Below are 20,000 nucleotides of genomic sequence, written 5' to 3'. Positions count from 1 at the left end.
GAATCGATTCTTCTTCGGAATCAACTCTCGATTATTCTCGATCAAGGAATAAAAATCTCTGTTGAAATGAACTCTCAGTTCTTAATTTCTCTGAATAAATGAATAGATTCGGCTGTTGTTAACATCTCAGACACTAGCAGTAGATTATATTTTAAAATCAACTCGGAATGACTTAGAATCAATGAATCATCTAGTTTTTAATCAACTCTTAGTTCTTAATGCCTCAGAATCAAGCGCCTGATTCTTTTTTAAATGAACTCTTGGTTCTTAATGCCTCAGATTCAATGAATCAATTATTTTTGAATCAACTCCTAAATCTTAATGCCTCAGAATCAATGAATCAATTCTTTTCGAATCAACTCTCGGTTTTTAATGCCTCATAATCAATGAATCAATTATTTCTGAATTAACTTCCAATTTTTAATGGCTCAGAATCAATAAATCAATTATTTTCGAATCAACTCTCGGTTCTTAATGCCTCAGAATCAATGAATCAATTATTTTCGAATCAACTCTCGGTTCTTAATGCCTCAGAATCAATGAATCAATTATTTTCGAATCAACTCTCGGTTCTTAATGCTTCAGAATCAATGAATCGATTATTTTCGAATCAACTCTCGGTTCTTAATGCTTCAGAATCAATGAATCGATTATTTTCGAATCAACTCTCGGTTCTTAATGCCTCAGAATCAATGAATCAATTATTTTCGAATCAACTCTCGGTTCTTAATGCCTCAGAATCAATGAATCGATTATTTTCGAATCAACTCTCGGTTTTTAATGCCTCATAATCAATGAATCAATTATTTCTGAATTAACTTCCAATTTTTAATGGCTCAGAATCAATGAATCAATTATTTTCGAATCAACTCTCGGTTCTTAATGCCTCAGAATCAATGAATTGATTATTTTCGAATCAACTCTCGGTTCTTAATGCCTCAGAATCAATGAATCAATTATTTTCGAATCAACTCTCGGTTCTTAATGCCTCAGAATCAATGAATCGATTATTTTCGAATCAACTCTCGGTTCTTAATGCCTCAGAATCAATGAATCAATTATTTTCGAATCAACTCTCGGTTCTTAATGCCTCAGAATCAATGAATCAATTATTTTCGAATCAACTCTCGGTTCTTAATGCCTCAGAATCAATGAATCGATTATTTTCGAATCAACTCTCGGTTTTTAATGCCTCATAATCAATGAATCAATTATTTCTGAATTAACTTCCAATTTTTAATGGCTCAGAATCAATGAATCAATTATTTTCGAATCAACTCTCGGTTCTTAATGCTTCAGAATCAATGAATCGATTATTTTCGAATCAACTCTCGGTTCTTAATGCCTCAGAATCAATAAATCAATTATTTTCGAATCAACTATCGGTTCTTAATGCCTCAGAATCAATGAATCAATTATTTTCGAATCAACTCTCGGTTCTTAATGCCTCAGAATCAATGAATCAATTATTTTCGAATCAACTCTCGGTTCTTAATGCCTCAGAATCAATGAATCGATCATTTTCGAATCAACTCTCGGTTCTTAATGCCTCAGAATCAATGAATAAATTATTTTTGAATCAACTCCTGGTTCTTAATGCCTCAGAATCAATGAATCGATTATTTTCGAATAAATTCTTGGTTCTTAATGCCTCAGAATCAAGGAAACAAATCTTTTTTTCAATTGACTCTGGATTGACTTAAATGAATTGATTCTTTTTTGCAATTGACTCTAAATTTGAAACAGTTTTTACCAGCACTAAAGGTAGTGTGTGTGTGTGTGTGTGTGTGTGTGTGTGTGTGTGTGTGTGTGTGTGTGTGTGTGTGTGTGTGTGTGTGTGTGTGTGTGTGTGTGTGTCGTCACAGTAAAGCTGCGTCAGGAGCGGGCTCTGTCAGCTTCCATCGCCTCCACATCGGCTCAGCTTGGGGAACCGGCTCCATTCACACACACGGCACCCAGTGCCACACAAACACACGCACACACACACCACGACGGCAGACGCAGGAGAGAGCGGAGAGGTGAGAAAAGCTGAACTACAAGTCTACAGGTCAACAAATCCAGAGCATTTCATTTTATTACATTAGTGCTGAACTGTGTGTGTGTGTGTGTGTGTGTGTGTGTGTGTGTGTGTGTGTGTGTGTGTGTGTGTGTGTAAATATGTATGTCTATGTGTGTATGTATAAATGTGTGTGTCAGGTGTGAGCTGTGAGTCTGTGTGTGTTCTCTCTCGAGAGCAGAAACTGGATGTGTCTCGTCTGGATTTACGCGTCGCTCGGATTCTGGACGTGCGGAAACATCCGGATTCAGAGTCTCTATATGTGCAGGAGGTGGAGCTCGGAGAACACGCCCCCAGAACTGTGGTCAGCGGACTGACCAATCACGTGCCTCCAGAACAGGTTAGACACACCCATATATCAAACCAACCAATTATCAGTGTAGAGAATGTTCAGAATGATACAATGTATTTAAAACTTTTGTACGATTAGAAATTCCATGTGTGTGTGTGTGTGTGTGTGTGTGTGTGTAGTTGCTGGGCTCTCTGGTTGTGTTGTTGTGTAACGTGCGCTCGGTAAAGGTTCGAGGTGTTCAATCTCAGGCCCGCCTCCTCTGTGCTGTCAATCAAGAGCGGATGGAGCCGCTGACTCCGCCCACTGGAGCTCAGCCCGGAGACAGAGTGACCTTCCAGCTTTACCCTGGTAAGATTTACTTGTGTGTGTGTGTGTGTGTGTGTGAGTGTGTGTGTATGTGGGTCTAATGTGTGTGTGTGTGATGCGCAGGCGAACCAGAGAAAGAGCTGAACCCCAAGCAGCGGCTGTGGGAGCGTCTGCTGCCTGACCTCCGCATTGATGCAAGGGGTGTGGCCACATATAGGGGCGTGGCCTTCGAGGTGCGGGGGAAGGGCCTCTGCCGTGCCCCCAACATCACCAGCGGCAACATCAAATAAACACAAGCTGATCAGCTGTCAATCATCCTCAAACACTCATCAATAAATGATCGAAACTGACGCACGTCTCAGTGTGCTGCATTGATTTTCTCTTTGTCATGATGACAGCACATAATATTAGACTAGATATTCTTCAAGACACTTCTATACAGCTTAAAGTGACATTCATTAGGGTAATTAGGGTAAAATTAGGGTAATTAGGCTAGTTATTGTGTAACAGTGGTTTGTTCTGTAGACAATCCAACACTAAAGCTGCGGTCACACCAGAGTTTGAGTGCGCGAAATTCTGTCTGCGGCTCTGCAAAAAAGGGGCGGGGATTAAACAAGATGATTAGACATTTAAAAAGCGAGCGATTGCTCCATATTTTACATTTCTGTCCAGAGAGGTCATGTTTTGATCCTCGGTTGGTCTCACGCAGTCTAGTGATGGGATTTCGCAGGTCAGAGTTCACCAGGTTTGAACTTTGCACCGCAGCAACCTGCGAAACTTGACCCTGCGTTTCCAGTCTGATGCATTCGCTTGCGTATGAATGGAAGTCTATGGGAGGAAAAGCCCAGTGTGACCGCAGCTTACTATCACTGAAGGGGGCTAATAATATTGACCCTAATATGGCTTTAAAACTATTTATAACTGACTACATTCTAGCCAAAATAAAACAAAGGAGACTTTCTCCAGAGGGAAAAAATATCATAGGAAATACTGTGAAACGTTGAGAGGAGGGTGAATAACTTTGACTTCAACTGTGTGTATCTTTATATTCAGAACTCTTTTGTTTATTTCAGAATATTGACACTTGGCAATGTTTTATTGTTTATTGGTAATATTTTAACGAATGCTATATTGACATGCATTCACTGGCCACTTTATTAGGCACACCCGCACAACTGCTCATTAACTGATATAAATTTCTGATCAGCCAATCACATGGCAGCAACAGACATGGTCAAGATGATCTGCTGCAGTTCAAACTGAGCATCAGTATGGGGAAGAAAGGGGATTTAAGTGACTTTGAACGTGGCATGTCCAACCAACCTTGAGGCGGATGGGCTACAGCAGCAGAAGAGCACACCGGGTGCCGCTCCTGTCAGCTAAGAACAGGAAACTGAGGCTACAATTCACACAGACTCACCAAAACTGAACAATAGAAGATTGGAGAAACGTTGCTGCTCTGATGAGTCTCCATTTCTGCTGACACATTCGGATGCTCGGGTCACAATTTGGCCTCAACAACATGAAAGCATGGATCATCCTGCCTTGTATCAGCGGTTCAGGCTGGTGGTGGTGGTGTAATGGTGTGGGGGAGATTTTCTTTGGGTCCATTAGTACCAATTGAGCATCAACGCCACAGCCTACCTGAGTATTGCTGCTGACCATGTCCATCCCTTTATGAGCACAGTGTCTCCATCTTCTGATGGCTACTTCCAGCAGGATAACGCAGCATGTCATAAAGCTCAATCATCTCAGACTGGTAAACATGACGATGAGTTCACTGTACTCAAATGGCCTCCACAGTCACCAGAGCTCAATCCAATAGAGCAGCTTTGGGATGTGGTGGAACGGGAGATTGGCATCATGGATGTGCAGCCGACAAATCTGCAGCAACTGTGTGATGCTATCATGACAATATGGAGCAAAATCTCTGAGGAATATTTCCAGTAGCTTGATGAATCTATGACACGAAGGAGTAATGCAGTTCTGAAGGCAAAAGGAGTCCAACCCGGTACTAGAAGGTGTACCTATTAAAGTGGCCAGTGCTTGTATATTAATTGCATGTATATATAGGCCTTTACAGTAATCAGAATTTAAAGTGGATCAAAATGTGTCATCAAATATCTTGATGCAGTTGAATAATACCAGTTCTTGTCTTTGATAAACATTTTGTCTTTTATATATGTATAGCAACCAACACAATTAATTAATATTTGTAATATTTGTGGGGTATTATCACTGCAGTTGTTGCCTGTCCAGATCAAGAATAGCCAAAAGCATCATTAATCTGAAAAAAATCAATAAAATTGAATCCGTGAAGCTCTAAAATGTAAATAAACCCGTGTTAGAGGAAGTGTCTCAAATATGAGGAAAGAAAAGCAAAAATTAGATATGAACAAACCCATCGTGAAAAGCAGGTTTGATGAGTGCAGAAGAACACAGACCGCACATTACTGTGGCAGAACACACACACACACACACACGCACACACACACACACACACACACACACACACACACAACCAGAGGAAACGTCTCAAAATTATTGACATTTTAATTCCAACATTCATTCATTTTTCCTCAGCTTACTCCCTTTATTATTTAGAGGTTTCCACAGCGGAATGAACTGGCAACTAGTCCAGTTTATGTTTTACACAGCGGATGTGCATGTGTTTGGACTGTGGGGGAAACCGGAGCACCTGGAGGAAACCCACGCCAACTTGGGGAGGACATGCAAACTCCACACAGAAACACCAACTGACCCAGCTGGGACTCAAACCAGTGACCTTCTTACTGTGAGGCGACAATGCTAACCACTGAGCCACAGTGCCACCCCAAGATACAGCATAAACAATTAAAACAAATTAAATAAATAAATAATAATATGTAATATTCATAGGGGACGCAGTGCTGTCGCCTCAAAGCAGGAAAGTCGCTGGTTCAAGCCTCTGCGTTTCTGTGTGGAGTTTGCATGTTCTCCCTGCATTCGCGTGGGTTTCCTCCGGGTACTCCGGTTTCCAAAGACATTCAGTACAGGTGAATTGGGCAAGCTAAATTGTCCGTAGTGTATGAGTGTGTTTGTGTGTGTGTGTGAAGGGCATCCGCTGCCTAAAAACGTGCTAGATAAGTTGGCGGTTCATTCCGCTGTGGCGACCCCGGATTAATAAACGGACTAAGCCGACAAGAAAATGAATGAATGAATGAATGAATGAATGAATGAATGTAATATTCATGATGTTAATATTTATGGTAAACATTGATCTTTGAATTTGAATATATTAGAATGCATTTTAAGAGCTTTAAATAACTTTTCTCGCATTTTAAGTATGAAAACATAGTAGTTTACCATATTTGAACATTACTATAGTAAATTGTATTATACTGTATTGAAGTATGTACAACACTTGCTAATGAATGCTCCAGCACAATGTAGGATCAACAACAGTGAGCTGATAAACTGTAACACATACTGTACTGTAGAATACTTCAGTTTTTACTTCAGTAAACTGATGTGTATTATTAGGCTATATATTGTTGTAGAAAACAGCATTGGATCATTTGTTTATATTAGTATAATTGTACCATCACATCAGATTAATTCAAATACTTTACTATAGTATTAGCTATAAATTACTGTAGTATTTTAATGTGGGAGATCTGCATTTCTGAGAGTTCCTGTGTGACTCCTCAGGTATCTTTAATTCTTCACATATTTTTGGTAACAGTGAGTCATTCATTCCTCGAGTGGGCGTGTCTCAACGCGAAAAGGCGCGTCTGTAGGTGTGGGCGGAGCTTAAAGTATCTCACAGGTTGTGTGCATCGTTCAGTCTTCCGTCGCTTTCGCCATCTGAACAGGTAAATCACCTGCTAAACATAAATTTTCTCTTTATTCATGCTTTTAATACGCCATATTAACGCTTATTTACATACACAGTTTAACTTTGAGTACACTGAAGTGTCTGTTTTTCTCTTTAGTCGTTTAGCCATGAGAAAATGTCAAGAATGTTCCCGCGTCTGACGTGTTTTAGATGTATTTTAGATGTGTTTGTTTGGATGTTCTTATGAAAAAGTTTATGAATCCATTATCAAAACCTACCTACACGTTTGAGGGGAAGTTCGCGTTTAATAAAATAGTAAAGCCTAATTTAATAAAGCTAATTATAATGACGTGCTGTTATGAACACTTATAACACGGTCTCTATATTGTTTACCATATTAAACTGTAAATATTCGGTCAGAAGTCGACTTTAAATAACATTAGCACTTTATACATGAACAATGTACTTCGGTAGTCATTGTCTGCTAATTTTATTTCCCTATTTCAAATTAGCAAACAATACTTTTCTGAAATTAGCCTGTGTTAAGTCTGAATATGAGTTTAAAACCGAAAGTTTACCTCAGTAGTGTGTTTGTGTGAGTTTTGAGACAGGTCCTCGGTGTTTATTGTGTTTATTTCGGGATCTTTAGACGCTTTTCTGGGATTTTTGTGATCGATAATTTCTCCATTATGATCCATTATGGTGTTTTTGGCTCGGATGCTGCGAGTTCAGTCTCAGAAATGCTGTCAGATCAGATCAGCCATGTCAAACATTTACACACAATGAGTCAAACATCCTGTGACTAGCACAAGACAGCACTAAGACAATAAGAAGCATGGTAATACCATGGTTTATGGATCTGCAACAGTGGCATTCTTTAGACTACCAAATATGTATATATAATTATGGAACTACTAATATGCAGTCCGGGTTGCAAAAAATGAAGAAATTGCACCTGCATGCAGATTATATTTTGAATTTATACAAATAATTATCTGATTCACACTTATTTTTGAGTAAAATAATATCCAAAATACTATATTATTTACTATGCATGACTGTAGTATATTTTAACTGTGCAATCATGCTGTGTAAATGATAGTATGAACAATTCTTTATTTAATTCTCTGGCTTACTGTAGTATTAACTATAGTGAAGTGATCAACCGTAATAAATACTGTATGCTTTAGTTTTTATTACAGTAAACTGCTGTATTGTAGATTAATATACCCTATAGTTGTGGAATACTGCAGCTCATTTGTTTACATAACTGTAGTTGTTGTGTTTTTTCATTAATTATATGTAAATAATTAGTATAAATATCTAGTATTTTTTTTGTCTTGTGTTTACTTGGAACTAATAGAGTAAAATGTATAATATAACCAACATAATTAATGCTTTCAACTGCCTTTTTATTGTTGTTTTCTTTATTAGATGTGTTTATTTGGCTTTTAGCTGACACATTTTTTTTATTTATTTTAGTTTATATTGGTCTAAACATTTTATAATCCCTAATTAAAGTCCAGAGTTGTATTTGTAAACATTATCTAATGCAATGTGAACTTAAATGTCTCAAATTTTCCATAATTACTCCATAATATGGCATAAGCAAGATAATTTTCTTCTAGGTTTGAAATAGGACTAAAGACCTACGCTACTGGATGATAATTTACATTTATTTAAGGAAACTTATGAAGATAAAACAATATTTTTAAAGACATTTTTAGATATTTGGACTAGAAACAGGACAAAAACTCTAATGAAGAAAAGTATATTTTCCCATGTGTACAAAACTCACACGTCAACAATGTCTGACATGATTTTCTATGCATATTGATATTAAATCCCAATATGTGTATCATCTAGAACGCTGAAATCTGGCCATTTTAAGAACTGTACATAGCTGCATGTAAATGCACCATGGGATTGTTTGCATTACCACTGAACTGAATGTACACTCACACACACTCACACACACATACACACACGCCCACAGGCACATTCACCTGCAGGAGGAGGGTGTGTGATTTTTAGCTCATTCCACAAACATTTTGGGCGTTTCAAGTGTGAAACGGTGTGTGTAGGTTTAAAAGACACACCCTGAAATACACACACATCTCTCTAAGGACTGACCCTACAGCAGTCTGACCGGTTTGAGCCATTCTGAGGTGAAATATGAGCCCCGTACAGATTGTTCCCCTGTTGGACCCCGAAACTAAATTTGAGATCTCAGATGTATATATTTATAATGCAGGGTTGTAACAACGACCAAGGGCTGGGCGAAATGATGAAAATCTTGTATCATAATATAAGTAGGCCTGTCACAATTATCAATATATGGACTTATGGCCCAACACATAGAGATGAGCTCAGTTATTTTGGGTGATGTGATATCGCCCATTCATGAACACCAATTCTAGCAACATTTCAGCTGATAGTGCAACATCTCCATCTCTATTGGAGGTGTCAGTATGGTTAAAAACACTGGAGTATTTACTATGACCTACTGATGTATATTCTTATGTGTGTGTCTGACGATTGAAAATAGATCAGGTAGCCTATATCGCAGCCTCTGTTACTCTTTATCATGCACTTTACTGTTAACATTTATTATCATTTATTTAGGATATGCGTTTCACATTCTCACTCCAGTGCTTGAATATTAAACAGTTAAAATGACTATAATGAAATTAAATATTGTTATGAATAAAATAGGATGTGTTCTTGCATTGTGATGATATTATATTGTCATTCTGGCATAATTTAATGAGTGGCATAAAATATATCGCTATATAGTACCATTTCTGGAGTGCTTGAGACTATTCAGTAGGGGTGTAACGGATCACTGTTGATCCGTGATTTGTATGAATCACAGCTCACGGTTTAGAACATGCGTGACCTGCGGATTAAAAAAAATAATAATTTTGCTAAATTTGTAAGGATCACAGAAATATTGCCTCTCGTCCCATTGAAATCACCTCTATGAAAGCATTTAGGCTTTCCTGTAAAATATAACTTTGACAGAAGAAGTTGTGGTGGGTAATTGGGGATGTGGTGGGTTTCTTAGGTTATTAAAGGTGTTTTCTGTCATGTTCAGCCTGCATTAGTGCAGTGTAAGCTGCACGAATAATCATCGAAAGATCAGGATCTCAACACCCACGCAACATGCATTATAAATGATGCTGATTTGCATATGTTTGTTAGTCCTAAATCTAAAACCGCAAAAATCAAGAGAGAGATTCAGTCTTTAGTCTTTTGACTTCGTTATAAAGTTACACATAGTACAAGAACACAGCAGTTCTGGGAGAACAGTTTATAGTTTACATAAAGCCATTGATGTTAATGGTGAAGATTAAACTTACCATCGTGTGCTGAAAAATGAAAGTTGTAGGCAGCAATTACACTATTTAACCAAAAGGTGACGACAGCCAAAATATGCCACTGAATAATTCTTCAACACTGATTACGTTTACATGGACATCAGTAATCAAATTATTTGCTTTAATCTAATTAAGAGAATAATAAGACTAAGGTGTTTACATGAGTTGCTTTTTGACTCTTTCTTTCATGATCCCATTTTACATAGTATAGCACATAATTCGATTAACGTCATTGCGTCACTGAGCTATCCGCATTTCCTCCAAAGTTTAATGTAACTTCAGGCGTTTCATTTTTAATTTGTCGATTTCAACTGCAATTTGGCACCTTTTTTTTCATTCACTAACATTTCATGCTCACCCTCCGTTACCAATGAGATATTGGATGCAACTATGAACTGCTGGAGAAGTGTTGTTTAAATGGAAGTTCATCAAAGTTTTTGCATTCCATATAGCAAACTGTATGTAAAATTAGTTTTTTTCTTTAATAAAAGGTCTTAAAATGTAAACAACTCATTAAAAAGATCTCATAATGTAAATAAGTTGTCATTTATTAAGAATATGTCAACTTGATTTTGACAAAAATGTCAGATATAACTTTATAATTCTTAGGTGACGATGTGTCTCATCTTTGCGGCTGATCTGAAAAAAAGTCTAATCCGTGACTAAGGGTGCTTTCACACCTGCCTTATTTAGTTCGACTGAATCGCACTAGAGTTTGTTTCCTCTTTTGGTGCGGTTGGTTTGGGCAGGTGAGAATGCAGCAATAGCACTCGAGTGCGCACCAAAAGTGGACCAAATAAGCGTACCGAGACTGCTTGAAGAGGTGGTCTCGGTACACTTTCAAACGAACCCTGGAGCGGTTCGTTTGTGGTGAGAATATGATGCGTACTAAAACAGGTCCAACCGCAAAAAGTACTGCTCCTTTTGGACTAATTCAGCTGCCGTAGGCCGATGCGCTGTGCATTATGGGATATGGAGGAAAAATATTTGTTGATAGCGCTTTACCAACAGAGAGAGAGGGGGGGGGGGGACATTACCTGATAAATCATTGCTAATATTTCCGCAAGATGAGCATGTCGCAGTTTAGCTAAATTAATTCGCGTCTCCTCCTGAAGTGACGAGCGATGCATTAAACACTGTTTTCCAGCCGCGGCCGCGCTTCATTTTCGTAATGTATAGTTTGTGTAAAGCAGGGATACAATTAGCGCAGTCGTCCCTCCAGAGTAAAAAGCGTAATTTTGTGTCTGCAGGTTTTGTTTACGTGCGGGAGTTCATTGGCATTTTCCCGCATGTGAATTCTGACCAATCAATAAGCAGTTTAGGAACTATGTTCAACAACATCTGGCCAATGAGAGATGTGGATTTTGTCCGATGACTGCATTTTGGTTCGTTTCAACTGGTTCGGACCAAAGCCAGCAGTGTGGTGTAAAAGCGACCCAAAGACGGCAGAAAATGCTACAATGCATCATTTATTGGCCTTGGTCCGGACCAAATGAAGCGAACTACAGATGTGAAAGCACCCTAAAAAAAACATAATGTGATCCAAACCGTTAGATTTGTGATTCGTTACACTACTACTTTTTAGTATGTTGATGTACTTCCAAAGGAAATGGAATATTGAGTAGGGGGCGGGGCTTGCTTTTTGCGCATCATTCACTCATCGCAAACTACCAGTAAGAGGCGCTTGGCTAAGAATAGTGTGGCTGAAGCATCAAAATGACATCATTAGAAATACTGCTGATATTTTATAATTCAAAATATCATGATCATGACCATGCAATAAGACTCCAATAGTAAACATTAGTTAATTTAAGTAAACTCGCGATAAAAACTGCAAAAGTTTTTTATTAATCTTAGATGTTAATTTCTTAGCTGACGCCCAATAACGTGTTAAAAATTATGATCTGATTACAAGTCATAATGTCATTAATCTGGGGCCTCATGTATCAACGCTGCGTACGCACAAAAACTTTGCGTACGCCAGGTTTCACGCTCAGAATCGCTCACGTTTGGATTTACTAACGATGAACTGAACGTGGGAATGTGCGCAGCTTCACGGCAGCTTTCTGGCAGGCGTACGCACATTTTTTGTGCGTGTCTGTTTTATTTCCATTGGCGACTCCTAGAGGCAGTTGTGTTAAATTCCTCTCTACAAAGTGACTGAGTCGTGCAATGGCAGCTGGATGAGACGGGTTCATCTAGCAGGTATATAAGGTTTCCATACCATACAGTTGACCAGCCAAACATTAAAGCACAATTTGCAGCGGTCGCCTGTTTTCCCAATGTAATCTGAGCGATCTACTGCACGCACATTGCTATAAAGACACTATCTGAAGATGAATTTGCATGCGTGAATCAGAAACATTTCCATTCAATAAATGTGCAAATAAAATATGCACAAACTTATTGATGATTCCTACTTGTCTTACTCGTGATAATTAGTTGGCAAAATCTGATATGTAGCGGGGGAAAAAAGAAGAAAGAGTTCATCAGACGCTGGATTCGAAGTTCATGCTCGAACATGTCAAAACATGATATCCTGTGTCTTACGAGCTGCGCCACTGAGACTGTTAAAAATACTGCAACATTTTACACCTATAAATCGCACTATTTCTTTTTTAATTCACTCAGTGTGATGTTCAGACCCAACTGTGTTAACCGCATCAGCTAAACTCTCCCACTCTATTTTTTTCTTTTGTTGTTAATTCCGGAGAACAAACTTGCAAATAACACCGCTTTTCTCAGGTCTACCTCCGAAAGCAGCACCTCCAATTCACATTCTGTTCTAAGTTCCTCGTCTTGCTTGCTTTTGCCGTTGCTTTTTCGTTGGGTTTTGCCAAAGTAGAGTCATTAGCATATTCATATGGGGGAGGAGGCAGGGAGGGGTTTTGCGCTCGTGCATGTTGCGCTCAGTTTCACGTTCATTCAGATGTACAAAAGAATATGCGTGAGATTCGGCGTACGCAGTGTTTCATACATCTGAATTTTTTTCTGCGTACGCACATTTACAGCTCTGTGTGCGTACGCAATGTTTTAGTATGATTTCCACGCAAGTCTTCGTACATGAGGCCCCTGGTGTTTTCTCACTGGTGATTTTAATGTATTTACTAATGAGACGTTATGGTAAAGTGTTACCTATTGTATTATACCATCCAGTTTGATTTAGTCGAACCATTTGTTTACACTGAACATGTATTATATACAATGAATATAGGTATACAAAGTTAAATAAAGGGGTTAACATTGTTGCTTACAGTAAGAAGGTTGCTGGTTCGAGTCCCAGCTGGCTCAGTTGGCGTTTCTGTGTGGAGTTTGCATGTTCTCCCCGTGTTGGCGTGGGTTTCCTCCGAGTGCTCCGGTTTCCCCCACAGTCCAAACACATGCACTATAGGGGAACTGATGAACTAAACTGGCCGTAGTGTATGAGTGTTTGTGTGTGAATGAGTATGTATGGGTGTTTCCAAGTACTGGTTTACAACTGCAGGGGTATCCACTGTGTAAAACATATGCTGGAATAGTTGGTTCATTCCGCTGTGGTGACCCCTGATAAATAAGGAACTAAGCAGAGAGAAAATGAATATATAAATATAATAAATGTATATGCATTTAACTAAGTATTCTTGTTTTTATACCTTTTTGCAGCTTAGGTCAGTATCGTGACAATACCAAATACAGTGATAAAAGCTGCAGCAATTAATCGCAACAAGAAAATTTTATACATAAGCTTTAACAGAAAAGGTATGCCAATCTAAATGCAGAAGCCCAAAACAAAAGAAATCAGTGCATTAGCTTGCGCAGATTAATTGTTCACCTAAAGAATAACGATGTGGTCGGCACCAATAGCCTAGTGGTTAGTGCGTCAACACATAGCACCTAGGTGCTGACGGCGACCCGAGTTCAATTCCCGGCTCGAGGACCTTTGCCAATCCTTCCCCTATCTCTGCTTCCCACATTTCCTGTCTGTAGAAATGTCTACTGTCCTATCCAAATAAAGGTAAAAACCCCTAAAAATAATGATAAAAAAAAACAATAACGATGTGTGCTAGCAAAATAAACGTAAAAATAACTAACAAATAAAATAAATAGATTTCACACACACCTTCAAGTTCACAGTCTTGTATTTTTGTGTTTCTGTCTTGTATCTTTGTCTTTCTGAATGTCATAAACGTCCTTGCTTTAAATGCAAATGTTTATTCTGCTTTATGCTTTAAAAACGTCACTAATTTGGCGTCTTTATTTTCAGTGTACGAGCGATGGCGCAAACACAACTTCTGGACGAACAAGACGACGGACAAATTAGCGAATATCATGTGATGGTGACAGTAGAGGACAGCACACGCCCACAGACTCCGCCCACAGGAAGGACACACCCCTATCAAGACACACCCCCTTTCAGTCAGGTCGACGACAAGCCAAAAGACAGCAAACAAAGGGGATTTCGCAGAATTCGTAAAAACCAGGATTATGTCCACATAACGATGGCGAAGAGCAGCACATCTCGGCTGCCGTCAGAGTGGTGGAAAACAGGAATCGCTTTTATTTGGGCGTGTTTTAACCTTGTGCTCACTACTGCCATGATAACCATCGTCCACGACAGAGTCCCGGATAAATCCGTCAGCCCGCCATTACCGGATAAGTTTTTTGATTATGTGCCGCGTAAGGAGTGGGCGTTTCGTGTCACGGAGGTGTTCGGCATGATTTTAGTGGTTCTGTGGTTCATCCAGTGGCTCTCTCTCAAGTACAGGTGAGCGGTTTAATTGGGTCTGTATGATTAATCAAGGGTGGGTCAGTGGTGTCGCACTGTGGCCTCACAGCAAAAAGGTTGCTGGTTCAAATTCCAGCTGGATCAGTTGGCGTTTTCCGTGTGGGTTTCCTCCGGGTGCTCTGGTTTCCAGTCCTAACACATGTGCTATAGTGGGATTGATCTACTAAATTGGCTGTAGTATATGATTGTGTGTGTGTCAATGAGTGTGTATGGGTGTTTTCCCAGTACTGGGTTGCAGCTGGAACAGTTGGCAGCTCATTCCGCTTAGGCGACTCCTGATGAATAAAGAGACTAAGCCGAAGGAGAATGAATGAATGAAAGATATGCATCTGCAAATATAAACTCAATCCTGTGATTCCTCTTCCTCCACAGGGCCATCGTCGGCCGCAGGTTTTTCTTCCTGCAGGGTTTGTTGTATATGTACCGCATGGTGACCATGTACATCACAACTCTCCCTGTTCCCAGCATGCACATGGAGTGTGCGCCGAAGGTGAGCTGTACTGTTTACATGCAATCACAGGGCTCGAAATTAACTGTTTTACTTGGTAGCACCGGTGCTCCCAACTTCAAATATTTAGGAGCATCAAAAAAATTTTAGGAGCATCAGAAAAAAATTAGGAGCACCACCAAAAATGAAGGAGCACCGCTGCAAATTGTTTTTTAAGGGATTTATTGTATTTTAAAACAACATTAATAGGACTGACAAAAACCAGAAACAACTATCTAACTAATGCTGCGAAGACATTGATATTTGTGTGCAATAATTCCAAAATGAATGTCTAATAAATAGGCCATAGAATATTAATGATGATAAAAAATGACAATAATAGTAACAATGAATTCCATTTCTCATTATGATGCTGCCTTGAATGTGCATGAATGTAGGTTATCTGCTATAAAAAGTCTGTTCCTTTATGAAAAATAATTGTATAGTTTGCATCAACAAAAATGAAGCATTGCAGTAAGAAATATTAATTTTGTGCTGCTGTTTTTATATGCATGTCAATTTAATAAATAATATTTCTGCTACAAAACAAACAAAAGATTATAATAAATCATTCAATTCAATGCTGAAAGCTGCAAAGCAGTCATCAGTAAATAAAATAAAAAATAAAAATAATATACACCTCAAAAAAGAATAGACAAAAGAAAGTAAGTAAAGTCTCACTTCTATCACTCTTTAAAAGTTTTGGTTTCAGTTTGTGTCAATTTAAAGGTTCAGTCTGAGCTGATCTTCATGTTTCTGTGTTAGTGGAAAGCTGGCGAGTCAGCCGACCCAATTTATGAGCAGGCAGAGCAGGATTCTTGCGCTGACCACCGGCCCAATACCGGTCTTTGTTATGAGCCGCAGTTTCAGTGTAAACTTAGTAAAGGCGAGCTTCTTTGGCGATGATATGTACAGTATTAGATTTGATTTTAGCGGACATTTGCGCTGAACACGCAGTGAACGCAACGCATGGAGATTCGGGCACCTTCTCCAAGAAGCGCGTACTCGATTGATCTCAGCTGGCGGATCATTATTCACCACGGGACGTGTCATGATCGCTTTCATCTGCGCCTCAACTTTAGGTGGGGTTTGCAAACCTGTGTGCTTTAAGTTTTCACTCTTCAGCCGTTTGCATTTCCCGTGGTCATAAAAGCTCCTTCCCTGTCATCTGACAGCGGAATACCTTGAGTGATTGACAGCTAATATGAACCAATATAGAGGCAGGGAAGAGCGATTCAGCACGTTTTTACAAAAAATCAAAACAGGTCGCACTACAACCATTATCTGCAGTCGCACTAATGCGCCCAAATATATTATGAGGTCGCATAGATTAATTTTCGGGCGCATATGCGACCAAAATGGTCGCAATTTCGAGCCCTGATTCATTTAGCAGACACTGTCATCCAAAGCAGCTCACAAATGAGGATAAAAGGAGCTGTTAAAATGAGCAGAGAGCAGCAATACAGATGATATTAGAATTATTAGTCCTCCTGAATATTTCATCCCCAATTTCTGTTTAGCAGATATATTGTCAACACATTTCTAATCATAATAGTGTTAATAACTCATCTCTAATAACTGATTTATTTTCTCTTTGTCATGATGACAGTAAATAATATTAGACTAGATATTCTTCAAGACACTAGTATTCAGCTTACAGTGGCATGTAAAGGCTTCACTAGGGTAATTAGGGTAAAGTTAGGGTAATTAGGCAAGTCATTATATAACAGTGGTTTGTTCTGGAGACAATCCAACACTAATATTGCTGAAGGGGGAATAATATTGACCTTAAACTGCTTGCATTTTAGCTAAAATAAAACAAGTAAGACTTTCTCCAGAAGAACAAATATTAGAGGAAACACTATGAAAAAATCTGTTCAACATCATTTGGGAAATAATTGAACGAAACAAAAATTTATAGGAGGGTGAATAATTCTGACTTTTACTGTGTATAGATGCCATGACTAGTCTGAGTTAGTTAGATTTTTTTTTTTTAATACATATACTGTATATACACATTTAAACACACATATATACACATAGTGTGATTTCTGTGACCGTCCCAACTAGGGTTGTAACAATATACCGGTATGACGGTCTACCACGATTTGAACGTGCACGATTATCATACCATGAACAATTGCATATCAACGGTTTTAACCCTTAAAGACTGAGACAGCCGCCCGCGGCTAAAAATAAGTATTGCTCTTAAATGTTTAATAACGTTTCATCCGCTGATCCGATTCATACAATTCAAAGATTGGCATAAAGAAGAGAATCTCAGCTTTCCAGTGCTGTATCACATAACATTCGCGGACTTTCAGAGGCTCCGGAATCAGTGCAGTTACGTCATCAACATTTGACAACGCTGATTTGACAAAGAAACGCTCGTCACTGTGTCTCCGGACAAACCAGACATGATACATTGATGCATTGTCCCTCCTCCATGCCCAGATTGGTTCAAACTCGCTATATCACAACCAATAAGCATAGGTTTTGCTTTTGTTTGTGGACCAACATGAGCTTTTTGAACAACACGGAATGAGAGATAGGCATACATTTATGCGCGGTTAAATAAAACGCAAAAAAAAAAAAGTTTTGTATGAAATAATTCTCATACTAAGTACTTTTGCATGCACAGCAGCACAGAAACATGACAAAACAGTGACACAGCAAAGACGAAGTGCTGCTCTTGCTGTTTTCAAAAGACGCAAATGAAGGTGCAGCTGTTTGTCTGCATTGCAGACAACCACATCCAAATCCATATCGATAGACAACCATATCCATGCTGGCACATAAAACCTAAGGATGGTCCATATTGAATCTAGTTTCGTTATGCAACTATTTATAGTATAGTAAATATTTATATCTATTTTTTACTGAGGATTTGCACCATGTTTATTTGGACTTTGACACATTATTTATTATTTTCTTATTTTTTTATTTGTTCATTGTAAGTGGTGTTGTTTATAGTAACTGAAAATATATTATTTGGAAAAAGTCAAATTTGCTTCACTTTTCTATTATTTTGTAACATTTTTTTTTCTGTTTAGTTCATTCCCAGACCTTTTTGGGCAAATACATTGTCAGTAAATAAATGCATTTTTTCCCCCATAGAAAAACCTTTGTTCAGTCAGAAAATGTGTTCTTATTCTTTTCAGGGTCTTTGCTATGAGAATTACTATTTAATACCGTATACCCCGAAACCGTCAAACCGTGGTATTGTTTTAGACGATTATCATACCGTAAAAAATTCATACCGTTACAACCCTAGTCCCAACCCCCCACCACACACACAGTTCATGTGCTTTTTTTTTCTTATTGTGTAAAAAGTTGATCCTACTCGGTTGAGTGCACACATCTTGGCATTTTAAAGGGCCATAAAGCCCCTCGTTTCAGCAGGATGTTTTCACACCTCTGCTTTGGAAAAAGTCAGAAAAGTGGGCGTGTCCAGCTCTGTTTAGGGGGGAGTGTCGGAGGAAGAAAAGTGGGATGGTGTGGGAGTGTCTATTTGGGCACGCGCGAGGTTCAGAGTCAAAATACACACACACACACACACACACACACACACACACACACACACACACACAGTAGAAAGTGATGTTGTTTAACCTACATGGACATCTGTAGTCGAATTATTTGCCAAATTATTAAATGGTGGACTTTAACTGCAGTTTGGCTCTTTCATTCAGGGAATTCAGTCATGTTCCTCGCGACAAACGAGATATTCGATTGGAGGAGCTGCTCTAAGCGTGTATTTTTCATGCAATGTTTGATACCGCACGGTGAATGAGAGAAAAAATAAACTGAGCATTTCCCGGAAACTTAGATGCACACGGCAGGTAGTGTCAGAAAGCCGCGTGTGTTATTCCGGTCACAAACTGCGGTAGAAACCCTACACGAGGTTAAAGTTTGGTTGTGGTGCTAACATGTTTACACTCTGTGCAATAGTTTGTTAGATACGAACAAACTGAATAAACAAAGAGCACTGGTCACTCACTTACCAAATCTGTAGAGACAGGACAATCACCAGCAACTAGAGCCGCGTCTTTATTAAGAGAAGACTACAAGCGAATCCAGATCTCAGCGTTTGCAGATGAGAACAGCTCTCAGGTAAACAATAATCCTCCTTAGACACGTAAGTTATTGTTGTCGAGCGTCGCGTACACTGTTAATCCACACGTGACTCCAGCTGAGCTCTCACAGAGAGAAAATGAAAACAAAACTGAACTGCAGCAAACTATAAAAGCAACACTTCACGCTTGTTTTGCCAACACAACGTGGCGTCTCTGTCGTCTAAACACTGTGACAGTAATGAATATTAATGAAGTTGCAGAATAGAGCGCGCTGATTGGTTTGAATCAAGCCTTACTCATGCATTAATGCAGCACACTGTAAGACGTAATAAGACACACTCTGGCACAGACGTCCAGTCTGCACGCTGGAATACACGCTATTATCTCATGACCGTGACGCAGCTTCAACAATTAGTTTCAAACCGGAAGTACGAATTTGCTTGAAATAACGCAAAAACAACCAATTTACACTTTTTAGTGAAATATAGGTGTCTTAATAGTGTTTATAGCAGTGTGGGACACATATACCACTGTCAACAGCTCAACACATGTGTTCTGGTGTTTCGTGACCCTTTAATGTGATATTCCAAAATGCAAATAAAAATTGGATGGAAACAAAAAGTATATGGATGAGCAGCTTTTGGGAAGTGATTGAAATTGATGGTATGGATGCAAAGCATTTTTTAATTTCAGATGCATTGGCATTATTATAGTCATGAACGTGCTCCTCTTTCTCTCTGCAGCTCCAGAACAATTCTTATGAGAAGCTGCAGCGTGCTTATCAGCTGGTCACCGGAGCAGGTCTGTCCATCACTGGCTCT

General features: G+C 38.9%; 3 protein-coding genes across 5 annotated transcripts in view; all 3 read left to right on the top strand.

Moving 5' to 3' along the window:
• Positions 1–3,004, top strand: part of aimp1b (aminoacyl tRNA synthetase complex interacting multifunctional protein 1b) — a 6,333-nt gene extending 3,329 nt beyond the window's left edge. For all 3 annotated transcript variants that reach the window (NM_001008592.2, NM_001430941.1, XM_068216747.2), the window contains 4 exon segments: positions 1,866–2,018; positions 2,197–2,396; positions 2,528–2,696; positions 2,778–3,004. In NM_001008592.2, coding sequence (NP_001008592.2) covers positions 1,866–2,018; positions 2,197–2,396; positions 2,528–2,696; positions 2,778–2,944 — 689 coding nt within the window. In that variant the 3' untranslated portion in view covers positions 2,945–3,004.
• fhip1ab (FHF complex subunit HOOK interacting protein 1Ab) overlaps positions 1–20,000 on the top strand; it is a 446,377-nt gene that overhangs the window by 356,796 nt on the left and 69,581 nt on the right. The window lies entirely within an intron of this gene.
• Positions 6,483–20,000, top strand: part of sgms2b (sphingomyelin synthase 2b) — a 19,369-nt gene continuing 5,851 nt past the window's right edge. The window contains 4 exon segments of the mRNA NM_001003641.2: positions 6,483–6,508; positions 14,095–14,595; positions 14,989–15,106; positions 19,923–20,000. The exon segment at positions 19,923–20,000 is cut by the window's right edge and continues 76 nt beyond it. Coding sequence (NP_001003641.1) covers positions 14,105–14,595; positions 14,989–15,106; positions 19,923–20,000 — 687 coding nt within the window. The 5' untranslated portion in view covers positions 6,483–6,508; positions 14,095–14,104.

The sequence above is a fragment of the Danio rerio genome, chromosome 23 (assembly GCF_049306965.1).
Source record: "Danio rerio strain Tuebingen ecotype United States chromosome 23, GRCz12tu, whole genome shotgun sequence".
Classification (NCBI taxonomy): domain Eukaryota; kingdom Metazoa; phylum Chordata; class Actinopteri; order Cypriniformes; family Danionidae; genus Danio; species Danio rerio.
Note: the sequence above shows the minus strand (reverse complement) of the source record. Positions and strands in the feature narration are given on the sequence as shown.